Source organism: Nipponia nippon, unplaced genomic scaffold (genome assembly GCF_047370975.1).
Source record: "Nipponia nippon isolate SJK-2023a ecotype South Korea unplaced genomic scaffold, ASM4737097v1 scaffold_9, whole genome shotgun sequence".
In the NCBI taxonomy this organism is placed as follows: domain Eukaryota; kingdom Metazoa; phylum Chordata; class Aves; order Pelecaniformes; family Threskiornithidae; genus Nipponia; species Nipponia nippon.
The window spans coordinates 21,429,170-21,448,557 of record NW_028262413.1 but is presented as its reverse complement, the minus strand read 5'-3'; the positions used below and the strand labels follow the sequence as shown (position 1 = coordinate 21,448,557).

Below are 19,388 nucleotides of genomic sequence, written 5' to 3'. Positions count from 1 at the left end.
GCACAGAAAAATTACAACAGCCATCAATGCTGCAAATGAAGGCAAGGACAAAAAAGGCAGTTTACTACTACCAAAGCTCAGCTGTTGGCTAACATAGGTAATTTTTGCCACAGTATCTAATCAGCCTTCCTTAGCATCCACATAGATAATTCCACTCAGAATCATGACTTGATACAGGATAGTGGAGTTTCTCAAAGCTGATTAAACATATTTACAAGTAAAAGTGTGTTCTATTCTACATTTGAATCCAAGTTCTTCATTTTGGCACCATTAATGGCAGAATTTTCTCCGTATACCTACAGCAACAAGGACAAAGGATTCCATCAATCAATGCAAGGAGTAAACAACTGTGTCCATTCATTAATGATGGACTCAAAGACACAGCACACAGTTTACTTTTTTGAAGCTGACTTCAATAGCTCCATCTTTTACGAGGAGTTAAAAATCTTCTGAATAGATTAAGTTATGCAAATCATTAGAGTGAGTGGATATAGCAGTACATTAGATAAAGTGGTATAAAATCAAGAAATGAGAGGATCTGGTTCTCATTACAGATTGCATTTTTACGAGACGGACCTGCAAACTGCTATTGAGTTCCTTCTCTTTGCTAACAAACTTGCTTTTAGTGTGCTTGGTTTTGATTTCTTGTAGACTAGTGCTATGGTTCTAGAATCTGCTGAATTACGCTAGCACTAAACTGATAGTCACTCGGCATCATGAAAAGTAAAGACTGCATTTTCAATGGTATTTTGAATTGCCAAAGACTAGTGGTAGAAAGAAGCAGCAATCTCTCCAAGTAGTCTTCACTGATAGGAGGTACACATCAGTGCAGGAGAAACAACATTTCAGTGTTCTCGCTGTTTTTTAATAACATATTTATAATATGTATGGTTTTAGTCTATGAATTACCTCTCCCTTCTCATTTCGGATCCTTCTGTTAAACTCTTTCCCTTCAAGGCAGAGAAAGTCTTCTCCCGGATGAATGATTCCACATTTTATGGCAATGGCACGTGCTGTATTGATGTTGTCTCCAGTGACCATGCGGACTGTAATTCCAGCTCGCTGGCACTTTCTTATGGCTTCTGGGACCTACAAATGCAATATAACAGGAAAGAAAATCCCTAGGTAAGAGATAAAATGTAAGTCAGGTGTTCCAATCAGAATATTTTGAAGCTAAGAAACTCATGAAGCAAAAAGAGAAATCATACATGTTATGGCATATTATAGCTACCTGACTATTTCGGAATTGAGGTTACACCACAGGCAAGACAAATCTTCTATCAAGAAGCACAAAACCTGTTGTTTAGATCAGTTGCCTAAAGCTTCTCCTGACTTTAATAAAAAGGAGTGCTCTGCAGCTTTTTTGACCTTTAGCATCAAGGTACAGCTTGCTGAACCTAACATACTCAAGATACATGTAAATATGAACTGAGAATACATTTATTTTGTACAGAAAATTATCTAACTTCTGATCCAAACTGTCCTTTCAGTAAGATTATCTAAAAAGTTATGGAAATTTAGCACTATTACACGAATTCATGTATATCAACAGGTGGAATTCCTAAATATACAAGTTTAAAATGTCAGGAACAATTTACATATTTCAAAACTGTAAAAATTAAGCATGATTTTAGTTATGCTCCTTTCTGCATGAGACTAAGAATTCAGTGTGTAACAGGGTCCACGAGATTCATGTAGAAGCTATATGCTGACTTGGCATCATATACAGCTTATTTAAAAAAAAAAAGATTTTTGTAATTAACATGTGCAAGAGCTGGGAAGTTTAATTAATAATTAAATAAAGCTCTTAATACAGCTACTATATGAAGTCAGTGCCTATAGAAAGGCTACATATCTATAACTCAATTTCAGATGGGGAAAAAATTATATTTCCTTAAACTATATCATAATTAATGATAATTTATTAATTATTAATAAATATCACTAACCAATGAATGCAGTCTCATCACACTTTTGCATTATTATGAAAGCATTATTTCTTAAAGAAAAAAATAACAATATTATTTGACATGGAAGAATAAGAAGTGTATTTAACACTTCAAGAACAGCCTAGAAAGATACCTTCAAGAACACTGCCACTTCTCCAAATTTCATTTTTACCTAGAAGAGACTAAGGGCATCCCAGGACTCCTCATGAATACAGAAACCCTTCACAGAGCTACAAGAAACTGAACTGCCTTACTACAAAAGATAGCAAAGGACAGATACAAAGCAATTATAGGCTGCGCTGGTTCTTCTGTGTGGGGCAGTGGAGAGGTATTTGAAGTACACAAGTGGCAGTCTGAGAGGAAAAAGATTCCCAAAAGATAAACATGACTTAGATAAGCATGTGAATATCAGGCAGTAATCCTAAGTAAACCTCCAGGCAATTTGAAGGTTATCCCACAAGTTAAAATAGCTCCAAAGACCTGGCCCTAGATGCTTGCTCTGCAACGTTGCCTAACACTCTCAATCTATGTAATGCATACATAAACCATATTTGAATGAATTCCCCAAATACATACACCTGACCATTGACTGCAAATTGCTGCTATATTATCAGCTGAGCTTCTTCAGATGACATACTTATGCAAAGTAATGGGATTGTCTGACTGATGAATTATGCCAGCAATCATGCATATAGAGCTGTTGATTTCCTACAGAAACTAATAAGCAATAGATATGATTATGAAAAGAATTTTAATTTTAAAATAATTATCAAAAAAAAAAAAAAAAACAACAAGAAAAATACTATTTAAGAAAGGGTATTAAAATGGATATTACTGGCTACAATAGCAAAGCCTCACTATATTCTACTGCCAGTTCAGTGCACCTTGCTGATCATAACCTCTATCATAGATGTAAGTGCATTGTAGAACCCAATTAGAATGGATTAATCTCATCCATTAGTACAGAAAATACTAAGAAAAGGAGCCACCATCTGCAACATTACACTGTTAATTTTGTGCATTTCTAGATATTTTAATTTCCTCTATAGCTGCAAGTATGTGACACTGCTGAGGGCAGGACGTTGCCTATTATTTGACAACCACTGCTCTGATCTAGTGTGGCAAATGCTGGGCTTCTCATGATTTCATGGGGCCAGAAAGGCTATATATCTCAGACTACATGTCAGACTGAAATTATACACCCTTAAACTATATCGTAGATAACGGTTATTCTAACTAGTGAATATAATTTCACACCATGTTTCTGCATATTTATTAAAGGCAGTTGTGAAGCTTCTATTTCCCAAAATGCCTCACTAAACTAACACGTAATTGAGGATCAGACTAGTACTTTTCCCATGACTACAATGAAAATCACTCCACCCTCAGACTGCATCCACAGAATATGCTGTTTGCAGAATGACTCTCTGTCAATACAGATTACAGAATCAAGAGAAAAATTAAGGGACAGAGGTTTATCTTCCCATTTCCTCATCTCTACTAACTGAGAACATTCTTCCCACAAGTTGTATCCTGGAAACATTATTTGGACCTGAAGCCTTTTAACATTATGAAATAGACTTTTATTGGGGACATACAATCAGATTAAATCTATTACTTAACCAAATTACTCCTAATTTACTGAGTTTCCACATTAATAATCCTGACTATATCCCATTTGCCAGTTTGGAATGCCGTTAGTATCCACTTTAACTGTGGTGACCCTCATGCATAGGATACGACAGATTTAGATGACTATCTGTAAAACCAGCATAGTGTATGAACCATGAAGGAGAAAAATAAATTACAGTGCAAACAGAAAAAAAGGTCTATTCACATAAAGTGCCAGTCCTATTAAACAAGGTCATGGGAGGACAACCTAGTTTCAAATACATCTCAAACTCACATATAACTAGAGAAAATTCTATTTTCCTCTTCTCTCATTTTTTGGACAGCTGGTGGGTGGTATCTGATTTAATACTGTGTACAGTAATTACAGTTAAAATATTGTTCGTATTTTTTATTGCTGTAAGGAAGAAAGAGTGTTGGCAGACTGCGTGGGCAGTGGAAGCAGATATTTTGCATCAGTTTTAAACAGCTTAAGCACACATTTTAAAATTTTCTGGTTTATTTTCTCTCTGCAAAGAAAACGGTCTAATCCATGCATGCATGCATGCATGCATTATTCAATGCAGGAATAGCTACCAACATCAGGTGACAAATAAATAGGTGACATTTGGAAGTGATTTATGTGCATCTCCCAGAAATAACAGATTGTAGGCGTACATTGGCAAATCAGTATAAACCAGTACAGACTCATTAAAATCAATCCAGAAAGACACTCAAAATCAACAGAGAAATCTCTACAGGCACAAGACATCATTCTATTTGTCCTCTTCTTGGATATTTATCAAAGAAAAAAAAAGCCACACATGCAAAAAAAAAAAAGCTAAATATCAAGCAGGTAGTTCAGTGCTTGATAAAAACAGCTCCTGCTAATGAATAAGCTAGTATCTGAATTATCCTAGGAATTATGCAAAAGTCATGTGTGTCCAGTGGTTACATTCCAGATAAAGCTGGTCAGTTGCTGGATATAATTCTTGAATAATTCATCCAAATAGTTTCTTTTAATGTATGGAAGGAAACACAAGTGCAAGAAAGCTCCCACCAATATCATCAGAACAGATGCAGCACTCTTATCTCTGAAACCATGCTAGCATGACACCACTGACACTGCAGGTATTCACATATTTAAACACTCCAAGGATGCATATGAGCAATGTGCTACAGGAGCTCTGTAGAAACAAGGAGGATACCATTCTGGATGTGTTAACTCCAACAATCATCTTAGGGAAAAGGAAAAAACTGATCCTTCCCCAGGAAAAATGGGAATGTAATTTAAGGGAAACTAAAGGCTGCCAGCGTGGTGACATTGGATTGTTTCATTGGAACTACCTAATCTATCATTTCTGTCAGAATAAATTCTGATATCCATGAATACTGAGAATATTAATAAAACATCAGTTGTAGCAATATTTCTAATTTTTATGTTCTTTTTTCCCTACAGAAAGCACTTTGAAAATTCATAAACTCCAGTGGTGACTCTATTTAATAAATGGGCTTAATTCTGGCAAAATAGTAAGGTCCCTTATAACAGCTCAACATCTTACTATTTGCATCTACAATGGTGATTTCACCATTGTAATATATGTGTATTACGATATTCCCACTAATTCAGATATTTCATACCTAGACAGTTTTTCTGAAATTTATGTTTTTCTTTTGACTTGGGGTTTTTTGGTTCATTTTTTTTTCCTAAGGTACTGCTACTGCTTTTTACCAATGTGTAGAGTAGTAATCATTTAAACATTGTTTTAAATGTTCTCATGGTATTATTAACACTTTAAAGCAGTCAAAAGGGACAAGGAGGAAAAAAACCCAAAAAACAAAGTCCCCAAAACCAACTGTAGATATGTCCAACATTGGTAAAATACTGAAATTATAAACATTTTAGTGTGTGTCTTGCAATGAAGTAAGAAGTGTTACCACTTCTGGTAATATTCTGGTATTAAACTACAAGAAATTCAATACATTATTCAAATAATTATCTAGAAATAAAATGTTTTCCTGCCTTCCATCTGCTTTGATCCTGTACACAGAAGTCAGACTTGACCTCTTTATTTTTAGCAACACTACTCATTTTTACCTCAAGCTCCTAAGAAATTATTCCCTATGAGATGAGAGCAGTTCTCTTATAAAACACACTCATAATAATCACATGGAAGGATAGTTTGCAGCTATTTTCAATAATAACTGCAAATCCCACTGCTACCCATTCCCTCAGTCTGTCATACCATACATAACCTAACTTAAAGCTATTTTCTAATGACATGTATCATGAATCAATTTTGGAGGGAAAGAGGACTGATTCACAGTTCCAGTGGTCACTGACAATTAAAAACTTTCTGAGTTCATATATATGTGAGCTAGGGCATTAAGGGATCATTGCAGACAGAACATTTTAAGAATGTTTTTAAATATTTTTAAAGATCTGACTGCAATGTCAGGTGTAGGGACAGATGGATTAGCAGCAAGAGACCATCTGATGACAGATAAACTGAATGCTGTTTATCTGATGATTGCAGAGCTGGGGAGTTTATCATACCGTTTTCACCTAAGCAAGATTTACTTTATATTATAACCTTCCTGATACTGAAAAAAAACATCAAGAAAGTCCATTATCACGCAAAGCATATAGAATCATAGAATGTCCTGAGTTGGAAGGGACCCACAAGGATCATCGAGTCCAACTCCTGTCCCTGCACAGGACAACCCCAAAATTCACACCATATGTCTGAGGGCGTTGTCCAAATGCTTCTTAAATGTTGTCAGGCTTGGCACCATGACTGCCTCCCCGGGGAGCCTGTTCCAGTGCTCCACCACCCTCTGGGTGAAGAACCTCCTCCTAATGTCCAACCTAAACCTCCCCTGGCATATCTTCCTGCCGTTCCCTCAGGTTCTATCATTGGTTGCCAGGGAGAAGAGATCAGCGCCTACCCCTCCTCTTCCCCTTGTGAAGAAGCTGTAGACCACAATTAGGTCTCCCCTCAGTCTCCTCTTCTCCAGGCTGAACGGACCAAGGGACTTCAGCTGCTCCTCATACAGCTTCCCCTCTAAACCCTTCACCATCTTTGTGGCTCTCCTCTGCACACTCTCTAGTAGCTTTGTATCCTTTTTATACTGTGGAGCCCAAAACTGCACACAGTACTCAAGATGAGGCCGCACCAGCACAGAGTAGAGCGGGACAATCACCTCCCTCGACCGGCTAGCAATACAGTGCTTGATGCACCCCAGGACACGGTTGGCCCTCTTGGCTGCCAGGGCACACTGTTGGCTCATGTTCAACTTGCCATCGACCAGAACCCCCAGATCCCTCTCCACGCGGCTGCTCTCCAGCCTCTCGTTCCCCAGTCTGTATGTACATTCAGGGCTGCCATGTCCCAGGTGCAAAATCCGGCACTTGCCCTTGCTAAGCTTCATATAGTTGGTGATCGCCCAGCTCTCTTAATTTGTCTAGATCTTTCTGCAGGGCCTCTCTGCCCTCGAGAGTGTCAACAGCTCCTCCCAGTTCTGTGTCATCAGCAGACTTAGACAGTAGTCCTTCAAGTCCTGCATCTAAGTCATTTATGAAGACATTAAAGAGCACTGGCCCTAAGATGTATCCATGCAGGACCCCACTAGTGACTGGTCGCCAGCCCTAGGTAACCCCACTTACTATAACCCTTGGAGCCCAACCCATCAGCCAATTGCACACCCATTGCATTATGTGTTTATCCAGCTGTATGCTGGACATTTTGTCCAGGACGATACTGTGAGAGACAGTATCGAAGACTTTACTGAAGCCCCCAAAGGCTACATTGACAGGCTTCCCTTGGTCAACTAGGTGGGTAACCTTGTCATAGAAAGAAATTAAGTTTGTCAAGCAGGACTTTCCCCTCGTGAACCCGTGCTGGCTGGGACCAATGACTGCGTTGTCTTTCAGGTGTTTTTCAATAACTTCCAGAATAATCTTCTCCATAATTTTGCCAGGCACAGAGGTGAGACTGACAGGCCTGTAGTTACCAGGGTCATCCCTGTTGCCCTTCTTGAAGATTGGGACAACGTTTGCCAGCTTCCAGTCAACCGGGAACTCTCCAGATTCCCAAGAGCATTGAAAAATCATTGAGAGAGGCCTCGCTATGACATCAGCCAGCTCTTTAAGTACCCTCGGAAAAATCCCATTGGATGCCATTGACTTATAGGGATCCAGCTGGAGCAGCAAATCCCTCACAAGTTTGGGGTTGGTTGGGAGTTTATCATTCTCACAGTCATGGTTCTCTAGCCCAGGGCTCTGGGGGTGCCAGAGTCCATCATCAGTGTTGAAGACCGAGGCGAAGAAAGCATTAAACGTCTCTGCTTTGTCTACGTCCCTGTTTGTGAGGTGACCATGCTCATCCAGTAACGGGCCAATGTTATTTCTGGCCTGCCTTTTGCTATTAACATATTTTAAAAAGCCCTTTTTATTGTCCCTTACAGTACGCATAACAGTTATGCAGTTGGTACCTGTAGTTGTAATTATATCATGCTAGTTTCCAAAGTTACAGCAGTCAGAAGTATGTAAAAGTGTACCTTATAAAGGACTCTAGGAAATAAACCAGATTAATTTATACTTTTGATGTTTTAGTAAAAAAAGAAAAAAATTTCCTAACATGTCTAGCATTGACACCAAATCTCAGTGGATCAAATATGAAGATTTAGATGTGACTAAAAAAAGATCCAGCAAAAATGTAAAATGAGACAGAAGAATAAAAAGACAAAGATTGGAACCAAACTACTTTTTGTAGCATCAGAACCTACTCTTTTTGTATAAGAGAAATTTGAGTTATCTTTCAATGACCTTACTCCAAAGCAAGCCACAGTCATTAATCATCTACTGAAATAACAGCAGAATCGAAGAGTGGATTTCTTGGAGCAAAAGAAGAGAGCATTAATCGCTACCACCATTTGCAGGAGATGCTGGGGCAGGTGCTCTCACATAACGCCATGCGGCTGCAGCTCTGCCTACACAGCAGCCATGGCCACGCACTCACGGGTGAGTCAGTGAGAAAAGCACCAAACGATGACACCGAAAACACCTGCATTTTACGCTCAGCACTTTAAACTTTGGGGTTTACCTTCTGTCACTGTTTCTAAACTGTAAAATGAAATAGTTCTCCACTGTCAAGATTAATTATCAAGCACCATATACATAGGTTAGAAACAAAGCTTCTACCTCTTAATCCACCCTTTGTATTACTGTAGTAATATAATTTACAAGTGTAGTAGCAGGCACATGCTTCCAGTGTGCACACCCAATACTGATTTTCTCAGTGTAGTTGAGTTGAAATTTTAATTGTACTTTTACAAGCCATTTATGTATAGTATCCTTGAAATCTGCAGCCTTTCCATGGCAAAGCTTAAAAACATTAAAAACATTAAAAACAGTTTTCCTGAGTAGCCACCAGTTACAATCTTAAGACAATTAGTAAAGTGGCAACTGTTACAGTAAAACACAAGAACTCCAAGACTACGTGCAATTTCTGTGGAAAGCGAGCACATTGCAGTTATAGCAATTACAATCACTACACATCTTTTCTCTACTTTCAGAGTTGCATATCACCACATTACTTAAAGGAAAATTCTTTAATATCTGGTAGCATAATAAAACTGCTGCTGATCAGTCCTCCTGTATACTACTCCTTGAGAGAAGGTTAAGTCATCTCAATCCTATAGTTCAAAAAGCCCTACTTTGCTTTATTTAAATATCAGTTGATTAATAGTTGATTTTTATCAAGTTAATTATTTGACTTTTTATCAAGTGAAGTCTATTGCTAATGCTCACTTCCATCTTCTTTGACAGAGCTAATTAAAAAAAAAAAAAAGATAAAAACTGCAAGAAATCCATAGTTCAATTTATGTTCAGTTCTCTGAAAAATGCTTTATAACATAAGAATTGGAAATACCTCTGGCCTTACTGGGTCTTCAATGCCAACAACACAAATGCAAGTCAGGTCAGATAATATGTCATTTTCATTATCCCAGTCAGGCTCTGGGCTGCTGTTAAAGTCTCGGAAAGCAACACAGATAGTTCTCAGTCCATCACAGGCCATAGGTTCAATCACTTTCTTCACCATTTCATCTCGGTCACGCGGTCTGAAGATACGAGGTTCACCAGCTGCATTAAGGATCCTGGAACATCTTTTTTTATTTATGGGGGGAAAAAAAAAAGTTGATTGTGTATTTGCATGACTGCTGAAAAGTATTTCCATGTATCAGCTCATTTCATTCAACACTTTCCTTTTTTAATGGCAAGTGTTAAATTTCTAGTGTAAATTTCTAGATTAAACAAGAAGATTCACTACTGAAATATCAGAGAATTTGTCTGTAACTTATTACAGAGACACAAAGAGCCTTTCTTCCATTATTTCCTCAATACCCATGTAATTAATGAGCTGACAACTTAAAATGAAATTGAAAAATCCTTATTTTCCAAATGGGTTGAATGTAAAGAATCCATTCGTAAACTACTGAATGTAGACCCAATTATTCGGCTAGCCAATGCTAAGAAAAATAAGCCAGTTTTGCAAGAGTGAGCACTTAAAAAAAATTAGAAAAGAACAACAATAGCTTATACTACCAAAATGTGTCATATTTCTGCTGTAAGTAGCAAAATCCAAATACCAAAATTCCCATGTATGTCTTATTAGTGTCAGACTGTTTTGCATTTTGGAAAAACATAGCAACTAATCCGTTGAACTTACTTCTTCAGAACTATTTCAGAAGCTCCTTTGCTGTACATTCGGAAACTACCATCTGGCATTTTAACGACAGTACTCATTGACTTTCTGACAGAGTTGAACGTGTAAACTTTATAGAGTTTCTCCTCAGGGATGAGGTTCCGAACAGGCTCATAATCCTGCTTCAAATCCAGGACAAATCCCAAGAGGCCACATTCCGTCTTATTGCCTACCTGGCGAGGCAGGCCACCCTCTTTTTCTGGTGGCTGAAGAGAAGAAAAAATTAGATATGAATTTCTCTAATGATAAGCAGTATACAATGCTTTCTGAACAAAGTTACAGTGTACAGCTTAAGATGTGAAACTCTAACTGTGCAATCATGTGTCTTCTGATTTTTAACAGCTAGCAAAAAATCCATAGAGCTTTAACAGACTTGAAGCAGCTACTCTCACAATGAGGAAGATTTCTCTAGACAAATAGCTACATTTGGTCTCTTGCAGCATCTTTTCTTTTGAATTAGCCATTGGCAGTTGAATAGCTTATGATGGTTAGGCAATACATCATTAAAAATGAAGTAACTTTCTTTAGGCTTAAAAATAATTAATTCTCATTTGTCACAGAGTATTTCCTTTTCTCACTTGCTCAGAATTATATTGTTTTGCTGACTTTCACGGTTATAATGATGAGTTAAAGAAAGATCTGTCCTTTTCTTTCTACCAGGCATTTTTTATGTAAAAATAAATCTGCATCTAGTCATAACCCTAAATCTCAGTGAAAAAGGTATTTCCAACAATCTATAAAACAATAGTTCTACATCTAAAAGTACCTGTTTCTAGAATTACCATACTTTAGTCTGCTGCTTCAGACAATAAATGCTTTCTATGTTAGGAAAAATGGAGTAGGCTAAACATTTTGCAACTCAGGACAATTCTCAGTCCTTCTAGGGACAAAGAAGGCTTTACTTTCCCATTCAAAATATAAACAATCAAACATACATTTCATTTACAACCTTTCTTGGAGGTGTAATACACCCGAAACAAAAAGTTCCTGTGTTGTCAAGCCTCCAGATTGACTTAGTGACCCATGTGTGAACTATAGTCTGTTGATAACTTGAATTTTCGTGTACTCAGTAGAATTAGAGAAATGTTGCTTAAGCTAGGGCTAAACTATACTTTCGGGAACCAAAAGAAGGGAAAGTCCTTTCACAGCTTCAATTTGCATTGAAAACAGGCTTTCATTTGACTCAAAACACAGCTGTAAGTCATCATTTTCAACATGACTTAAACTTTTGCCTCACATTTTGGAGAATTAGGACTGCAGGATTATATTCAGAATCCATGTTTAATTTCACAATCGACTTTAAAATCCAGTCTACTTCAGAAATGGGATTCCTAAGTAGATGGAATTCCCTAGATTGCCCCTCAGTGGGATGAGGGGTAATGTAGGGAATGATTAAAGTTGCATATCAGTACTCCTACTTAGATTTGAATTCTTGCAACAAGTACAGCCACAAAGAGGGAAAAGGGGACCTTTAAGTAAGCATTAGCAAGTAAATAAGTATTCCAGATAACCACCAATTGCAGCTGGTTTAAAAAATGAAGGTGAGAGATAGTAATAGACTGGTCTAGAACTGAAGTAAGCAAATAAACAAATATTTTCCATAAAAATCATCTTTCTACCACCAGGAAAATATATACCTGATGACAGATAGATTAATGTAATTTTTTTTTTCCAGAGAGATGCATCCATGGTGAGCAATACATAATAATCTAAAAATCTGTCTCAAAGAGATTTATCCTTCCAAAAAGAATTGTAACATCTTTCTTCTATATGAACCATCATTTTTACTGAGTTAAACGGGTGATATTTCTGTTGCTATGACATTTTAGCATTACTCCAGGATCAATGTAAAACATTGACACTCAGCAAAAATGCTAATATGATATATTAATTTTATTATATGCTATAACAAGTTGCCCTGCTATAATCCCATTATATTGTGATGTAATTCCCCCCTGGATTCTCAAATTCATTTAAGAATTCCTAATTTAAAACCAAAGAGCTTGTAGTTATGTGTATCTGGAAGGATTGTTACATTCAGTGGATATGAAAATCTCAGTCAGGAGTCAAAAAAATACCCTTTAAAATACAGTTTTGTTTAAATAAATTAGATTCATTTTCATGACATTGCAGACACACAGTTCCTGAAACATGCTAAGAACTTCAGGTTTCTCAAAGCAACAGAGTAATCCACTTCACTGCCTGGGTGGTGATGCTAGGGAAGGCTGATTTCTCTGTGCACATCATATCAAACTCTTTCCATTTTAGATCTAAATCTTCACTTATGCTTTGGTTCTCTCTGCCACTGAAGTCAGTGAATATTGACATTGACTTAAATGTGAATGTGATCAAGACAGTAGCAAACACACTAGAAACCAATGAAAGACATACGTTTCTTTCCATCAAAGACATGCAATCCTAGACAATAGTTAATCTATACATATGATTTCATCATGACCTGATGTGAATGGATATTAAGCAAATAAAAATTTACCCACATGTCATCATATATAAAACTAAATGTTAGAGTACTTCTAAAATTATTTTTATTTCAACAGAAAGTAGATCACACTCTCCTCTTCTTACTGTAGTCTAAAAATAGATTTCTTTTAGTGAGTATCTTTTGAATGCAAATACGTAAGCAAGGGAAAAAATACCAGTGAAAAGAAAATGAACAGACATTTCAGAAAGGTTTCCAAATCTAACAAGTGGCCACCTCCCTCTAGAGCAGCTGCTGTCTCCATATTCTTTGTACATTACACTATACTAAAGCATATGGTGGTGAGAGCTGGCAAGTAGCACTTCCTTTCCTGCACTGCTTCAGCTCAAAATCTATATGCCAAAACTAGTCTCCTTGCAGATTGTTCTTGACAATCCTTTGTGGAAGCTGCCGGCTTTTAAAACTTCCTACTGTGCTGTATCTAAATTTATTTCTTGCTGAAATCTGCAGTTTATGGCACCTGGAAAACAATTAAAAGGACAGCCCAAAGGGGTTACTTTTGAATAATTAACTAGGAACAACTTCATTGACTCCTCAGAGAATGAAAACCCTTTGACAACATATGAGAGAAAGCCTTTGAACTGTGATTTGCAAATAGGAACTTACCCTTTTTGAATGCACTGTTTCTCAAGAGCTCAATGAAAGATCTTTTGCTAGTCACAAGACAGCTACCTACTGTACAATCTTCTACTAGTAAGAGACTGATCCAGTATCTTCCTCCAATAACTACTTTCCACTGATCCTTATAAAATGTTTTCAAATGTTTCTTCCGAGTCTTTATATTATTTATGTAATAATATTTCAATTTTAAGTAAATACTTGCATGTAAAACAAACTGCACACAGATGTTAAAAAAAATAGTTGTTACAACTACCAAATCGAAACAGGTTTCTAGGTCAAAGTACAGCTGTATTATTAAGGCTTAAAAATACCAACCCAAAAGCTAGTATTGACCTAATACTGAATTTGGATTACAAAAGGAATTTTCAGAATTATTTCACTGAAAAATAATTGAATAATAAAACAGGTTAAGAAGGAAGAAAGATAAAACTGTGGGCATAACTTAAAGAGGTGCTTCAACTTTTAGAATTAGATTAGGAAATAATAATGCTTACATTTTTACCATAACACTTACTAAGCCTCATTTTTCTCATTGTGCCTTTTGATGTGAAAAGAGAGGACCTGGCAAGAAGATCCAAGTAGTCTTTCCCAATTAAAATGTTAGGATTTCATATATTATCTGAAGCCTTCATTTGTTTTATGTTATTCTCCTGTGTTCTACAGATTGAACTACTCCTTTAGAGTAATGATGATTGTAAATATACCAATTTTATTAAGATAAAAAATTAACTTTGCTAGAATATTATGTCTTTATCAAATGTTCCATTTCAACTCCATTCACAATAGGCAGACAGAGGAAAATACATTTTTAAAATTAAATTGCAAAAAATTCCCACTCTATACTTTATTTACTCAAAAAAGAGAAAATGGACCAGGATGTGCAGGAATTTTCTCTGTATATTTAAACATTATATATGTAAAATTTAAAATAATCGAGAAGGATGTTCAAACCTCGTGATATTTTTATTTTTTAATTCCTAATATCATAAGAAGAACTACTAAAAAACTATAGTACCATCAAATTCCGATATATTCCCTCATTACATAATTTGAGCCAATGGTTTAATGGAAGACATCTAAAGCAAGATTAAAATGTACTAAATTTATAAGCAGATGTATCAGCTTTTTGTAGATACAGGCTTATTCAACTGACTTCAAGCTACACCAGGACATATTTAGAAATGACTGGTTATCTTAGAGAAAAACTCGAAAATGAAAGGAGTGAGTTCTTTTTAGCCAAGGATTAAGAATCTAAAACTTTGCTTGACTAAATAAAGTTTTCAATTACAAAATGGGAAATGGTTTCAAAAGATGTGTTGAAAAATAAGAAAGCAGTAATACTAGACATTAGCTGTTCTGGTTTTCATTTATGATTTCTCTGGGATCCTGTTAACTACAGAAGTTTAGCATCAGCACTGTTTTTTCTGTCTTTCATAGTATGACCATTTCCACAGATCCTTCACCCCAGTCATAATCTGGATTCTGGCTGCCAAACACCAGAAACAAATTTGCTTCATCTTCTCTTTTGTTCTTTACTATTGGTTGTAAGAGTATTTATTCTTTTCTAGCTGTATCACCTCTGCAAGACTACATAGGAATGCACATCCCTGCATAAGAATGCAATAGAAACTCTGACAAAGCCTGTCTGGAAATAGGCTGGTTTTGATATGCCAAGATTCTCTTACAGAAAATTATTTTCCACTTTCACTTATTACTTAGAAAGCTTACTTAATAATCCTATCTGAATTTTCTCTTCCCAAACAATACTGTGGGACTTTCCTTTGGTTTTATTGAACTTCTGCCCACATTATACTTTCAATGCTATCTCAGTACAGAGCATACTGCTGGCTTTCTGGGCAGACCAAAACTGGAGTATTAATTATACACACGACCAGGATAATACTAATTAAACAAACTCCAAACATTTATTAGAATTCTTGAAAAATCCTTTTGTAGATTAAAGCAAAGTAAAACAAAACAGCATCCTGAAGATAAATTTCACTATGAATACCTGGCATCAGCTCTATACTGTTAAAACGTTATGAATTTACTTTCCTAAGGTCTTTATTTAGGAATAAAAATTAGTCTTTATATCTTGTGCAGATTCTGATCTTTGCTACCCTTCAGGACACATCTATAATAATATTATTGACTTGAATTATGAGGAAGAGCACAATTTGTCCTCAGACTGTTTAGAATTTTAAGTAGTTTTTCATGTTAATGATTAGTAAGTTACCTCTGTTTTATATAATGCACAAAAAGCAACATGCTTTCTGATAATATACATGCTATTTTACAACTCAGAATCATCACTGCAAGGTACAATGCTGTTGAAATTCAGTTAAAGTCTAAAGTCAGTTTGAATTGAGGTCAGCATAAGGGATTGAAAAAAGAACAGTTAACAACTTTGAGCTGGTTGCGTAATCATTTTGGTATCAGAATAAACAGACTGCATTAACCTTCCGTACTGTTCTGATCTCACTCACTGGATTTAAAACCCAACATTTAAAAGTTTAAGGGTTTGATACGTTTTTTTATTCTTATGCACACTGCTGAGTAGTCTAACATAGGTATTCCCATTCACTTATGTTATGCCTGTTCATCAGAAAGTAAAATTTATCTCCTTTTTACCTTCAGAGGATTAAAAATTTTTATACACTAATATAGAGAAGACATACAGATCTCTACTTCATTTCAAGCTCAAGCAAAGCAATTCAATTACAAAGATCTAGAGGTCTGCATCCCCTAAGGATGGTGAGCTTCTAAATTCCTGACTTTGATTGGTTTGCTCCATGATGCATCATTTTTTGGGTCCCATGACTACACATTGATCATTTCAAAGCCCTATGGTACATACTTTTGCAATTTGGCTCTAAACCAGACAACAAAAAATGTTTGGGAGCCCTTTAATAGATGCTGTACATGCTCCAGTAACAAAGACTGGCCATATTTTCTAAATATAATGGGATTTGTGTTTCACATGGTACATAATGGTGTTACACAGTGCTGTACAGAAGCCAGAAAAATATTGTAGGGTGGCATGCAGTATGTTTTGATGAATGCTAATACAGCTCATGTAAAACAAAAAAGTTACAGGCTTAAACAAGAAATTTGATTGTGAAGGGTTTCTCACAGCAAGAAGACTCGTGGGAAAAAAAGATGACATTCACCTCTAATGGTGGCATATGTTTTGGGCATGGGGATTATCAACAGCATGTTTTCTAGAAAAAAAAGTCAGACAGGAAGAATCGAACAGAAGGTAATAGGAGAAGGGAAAGTGTTTTTAGTAAATTCCTCCATTATTGCCAAGTCTCTCCCTTTTTCTTTAAACACTTCCTACATGATATAGACACTTAAACATCTCCAACACAGACAGGAGGACATGGAGTGTTTGAATCCAAAATCAGTGGAAGGAACATGATTAAGAGAAAAAAATGGCTTTACACAGATGTGTATTGGTAATCAAGCACATCAGCAGTATTCCCTAGCATAAAATAGAGCTAAAAAACCAAAGGAGAACATAGAGAGGGATATAATAAATGGACCACATAAATAAATAAATATACGAAATTTCACCATTGCTGCCCTGAATTGACGTGTGTCCCATACTTCTATTCTGAAAAGACTGGAAAAGGGGGATACAACAGGTAAATCCTTTCGCTTCCCATTACTCACAAAACACTAATGCCCACAGCAGCTCCATTTCTTGGGAAAATGTGCGCCAAAGAAGTCACCTCAAGTTCTCACCATTTACTCTAGGCACCAGCAGCCACCATCATAAGCCTATCGAAATCAAGGCAACTTACTCCAAACCCTGACTGACAGGCACTGATTTGTTAGCTAGCCTGATACGCATCCCAGATCTAGACAACCTAAAACGAAGGCACTTGAAACATGTTTCAGCACTCACAAGAGATACAAAATCTGAAGACTAAAATCAGAAATGTAAAACAACAACATTGTTCATTAGTAAAGTTATACATTTGTAAGTTGTTACTTAATACTAAGTGGCTAGTGAGGCTGCCTTCTCACTGAACCAGCTACTGTACAGCCCCTTAATTACTACATGTTGAATGCAGGCTGCAGTCTCACATCCTTTAGATCTCTATGCTACAGTAAAATTGTAGTCTCAAAGTACATTTGTATTACATGTGAAGCCTAAGTCAGGACCTCAACTTGCTGGCAGTTCAAATTGTTAAAGCCATAGGATAACCTTCTTAACTCTCATGGTTAGAGGTTAGACCAGGACATCCTGCTGAGCTCAGTTATGCTGTCTCAGCAAGAAATGAGCAGCAATGAAGAAGCAGTTTAACAGTCTTCCCTATCACCAATCAGACATGTGCTGCACCCTTCAGCTGACAGGAAGCAGGCTCCTCAGACAAGTGACAGCAGTGTCGTTTGGCACTGCTCCCCAGCACAGGCCCCTATCTTGTTATTTAACAACCATTTAACTATCAGATCTGCTCAAAGTTCCCAGGAAATCAGTAATGGGAGTTTTAGATTCGTTACTGTATACGGTGTAAGAAACAATATATTTGTACAATAGCCAGAACAATGGAATTATTTAGGTACAACTGGCGTAATTAGATCTACCACAACAGTTGGAGGATATTGAAATGCAGGCTTCCTGCATCAGATTAGCTCTGAGGCAGGGTAATTATTTAATTTTTAGGAGTATAATTATTTAATTATTTTTTTTTTTTTCTATTATCTGAAGACAGACCTGAAAATGATGCAACAATCTATTTAATTAATGCAATGCTGTGGTACCACGTAATTCTCATTGCCAGCACTTGAGATCAATGCAAGTTTATTCAGATATAACATTATACAAAAACAGCGTATTTCAACATCTCTTGTTGCGTCAAATAATAGCAAGGCAATAATCATATAAAGAGTCCAGCTGTAATTATGTAATGTATCAGTGTGACATTTCCTATCAACACGGCAAAGTTAAGCGAGCAGCAGTGATGTGGCTCAGTGAATATGGACTCATGCTTGTTTCAGCTCACATAACAGGAACAAGGAAAAAATGATACTATCCATAAATTCCCCCAAGAGTGATTATGAAAGAAGATGAAATCATGCATGAAGAACAGACTGAAAGGCTGGTGTGACAGTTTCTGCTCCCTCTCTCATTGCCTGTTACCTGTTTTTATATTCAAAGAGAGCTTAATTTAAATGGCAAATAATTAAATTACCCTCTTAGTTTGAAGGACAAATTTACCTTTGATTCATGTGAATAATAAAAGGACAAGGCCAAAAAATACTACTGCAAACAGGAAAATTGTTTCTTCTCCTCACTAATTAAAAGTAAAAGATGGATATGTCAGTCAGTATACATTTTTCACAGAATTACAGAGTAGTTGAGGCTGGGAGGCACCAGCCTCCCTCTTCTAGAAGACCATTTAAGCCCAGTGCCCCTGCCAAAGCAGGTCCAACTACAGCAGGTCACTCAGGGCTGTGCCCAGCTGGGTTTTGAATACCTCCAGGGAGGGAGACTCCACAACCTATCTAGGCAACCTGTGCCAATGTTTAACCACCCTCACAGTAAAACGTGTTTTATTATGTTTAAATGGAATTTCCTATGTTTTAATTTGCTTTCATTGCCTTTTTGCCTTTCACTGGGCACCACTGAGAAGAGTCTGGCTCCATCTTCTTTATTCCCTCCCATCAGGTACTTACAGACATTGATAATGTTCCCCCTGAGCTTTCTCTTCTCCAGGCTGAACAGTCCCAGTTTTCGCAACCTCCAACTTGCACGTCAGACACTCAGCCCCATCATCCAGATCATTAATGACGTGAAACAGTATTGCCCCCCCCCCCCTTATTGATCACTGGGATACACCATTAGTGATCAGCTTCCAGCTGGACTATGTTGTCACAACCCCCTGAGACCAGCAGTTCAGCCAGGCTTCAATCTACCTCACTGTCCGCTTTTCT

The 19,388-nt window shown here is 36.8% G+C and overlaps 1 protein-coding gene across 17 annotated transcripts in view; it reads right to left on the bottom strand.

Annotated features, from left to right (window-relative positions):
* ATP2B2 (ATPase plasma membrane Ca2+ transporting 2) overlaps window positions 1-19,388 on the bottom strand; it is a 442,035-nt gene that overhangs the window by 48,282 nt on the left and 374,365 nt on the right. For all 17 annotated transcript variants that reach the window (XM_087743155.1, XM_087743162.1, XM_087743156.1 and 14 more), the window contains 3 exons: window positions 10,289-10,530; window positions 9,491-9,725; window positions 910-1,089 (listed from right to left, as the gene is read on the bottom strand). In XM_087743155.1, the coding sequence (XP_087599281.1) occupies window positions 910-1,089; window positions 9,491-9,725; window positions 10,289-10,530 (657 nt within the window). The remainder of the gene's footprint in view (window positions 1-909; window positions 1,090-9,490; window positions 9,726-10,288; window positions 10,531-19,388) is intronic.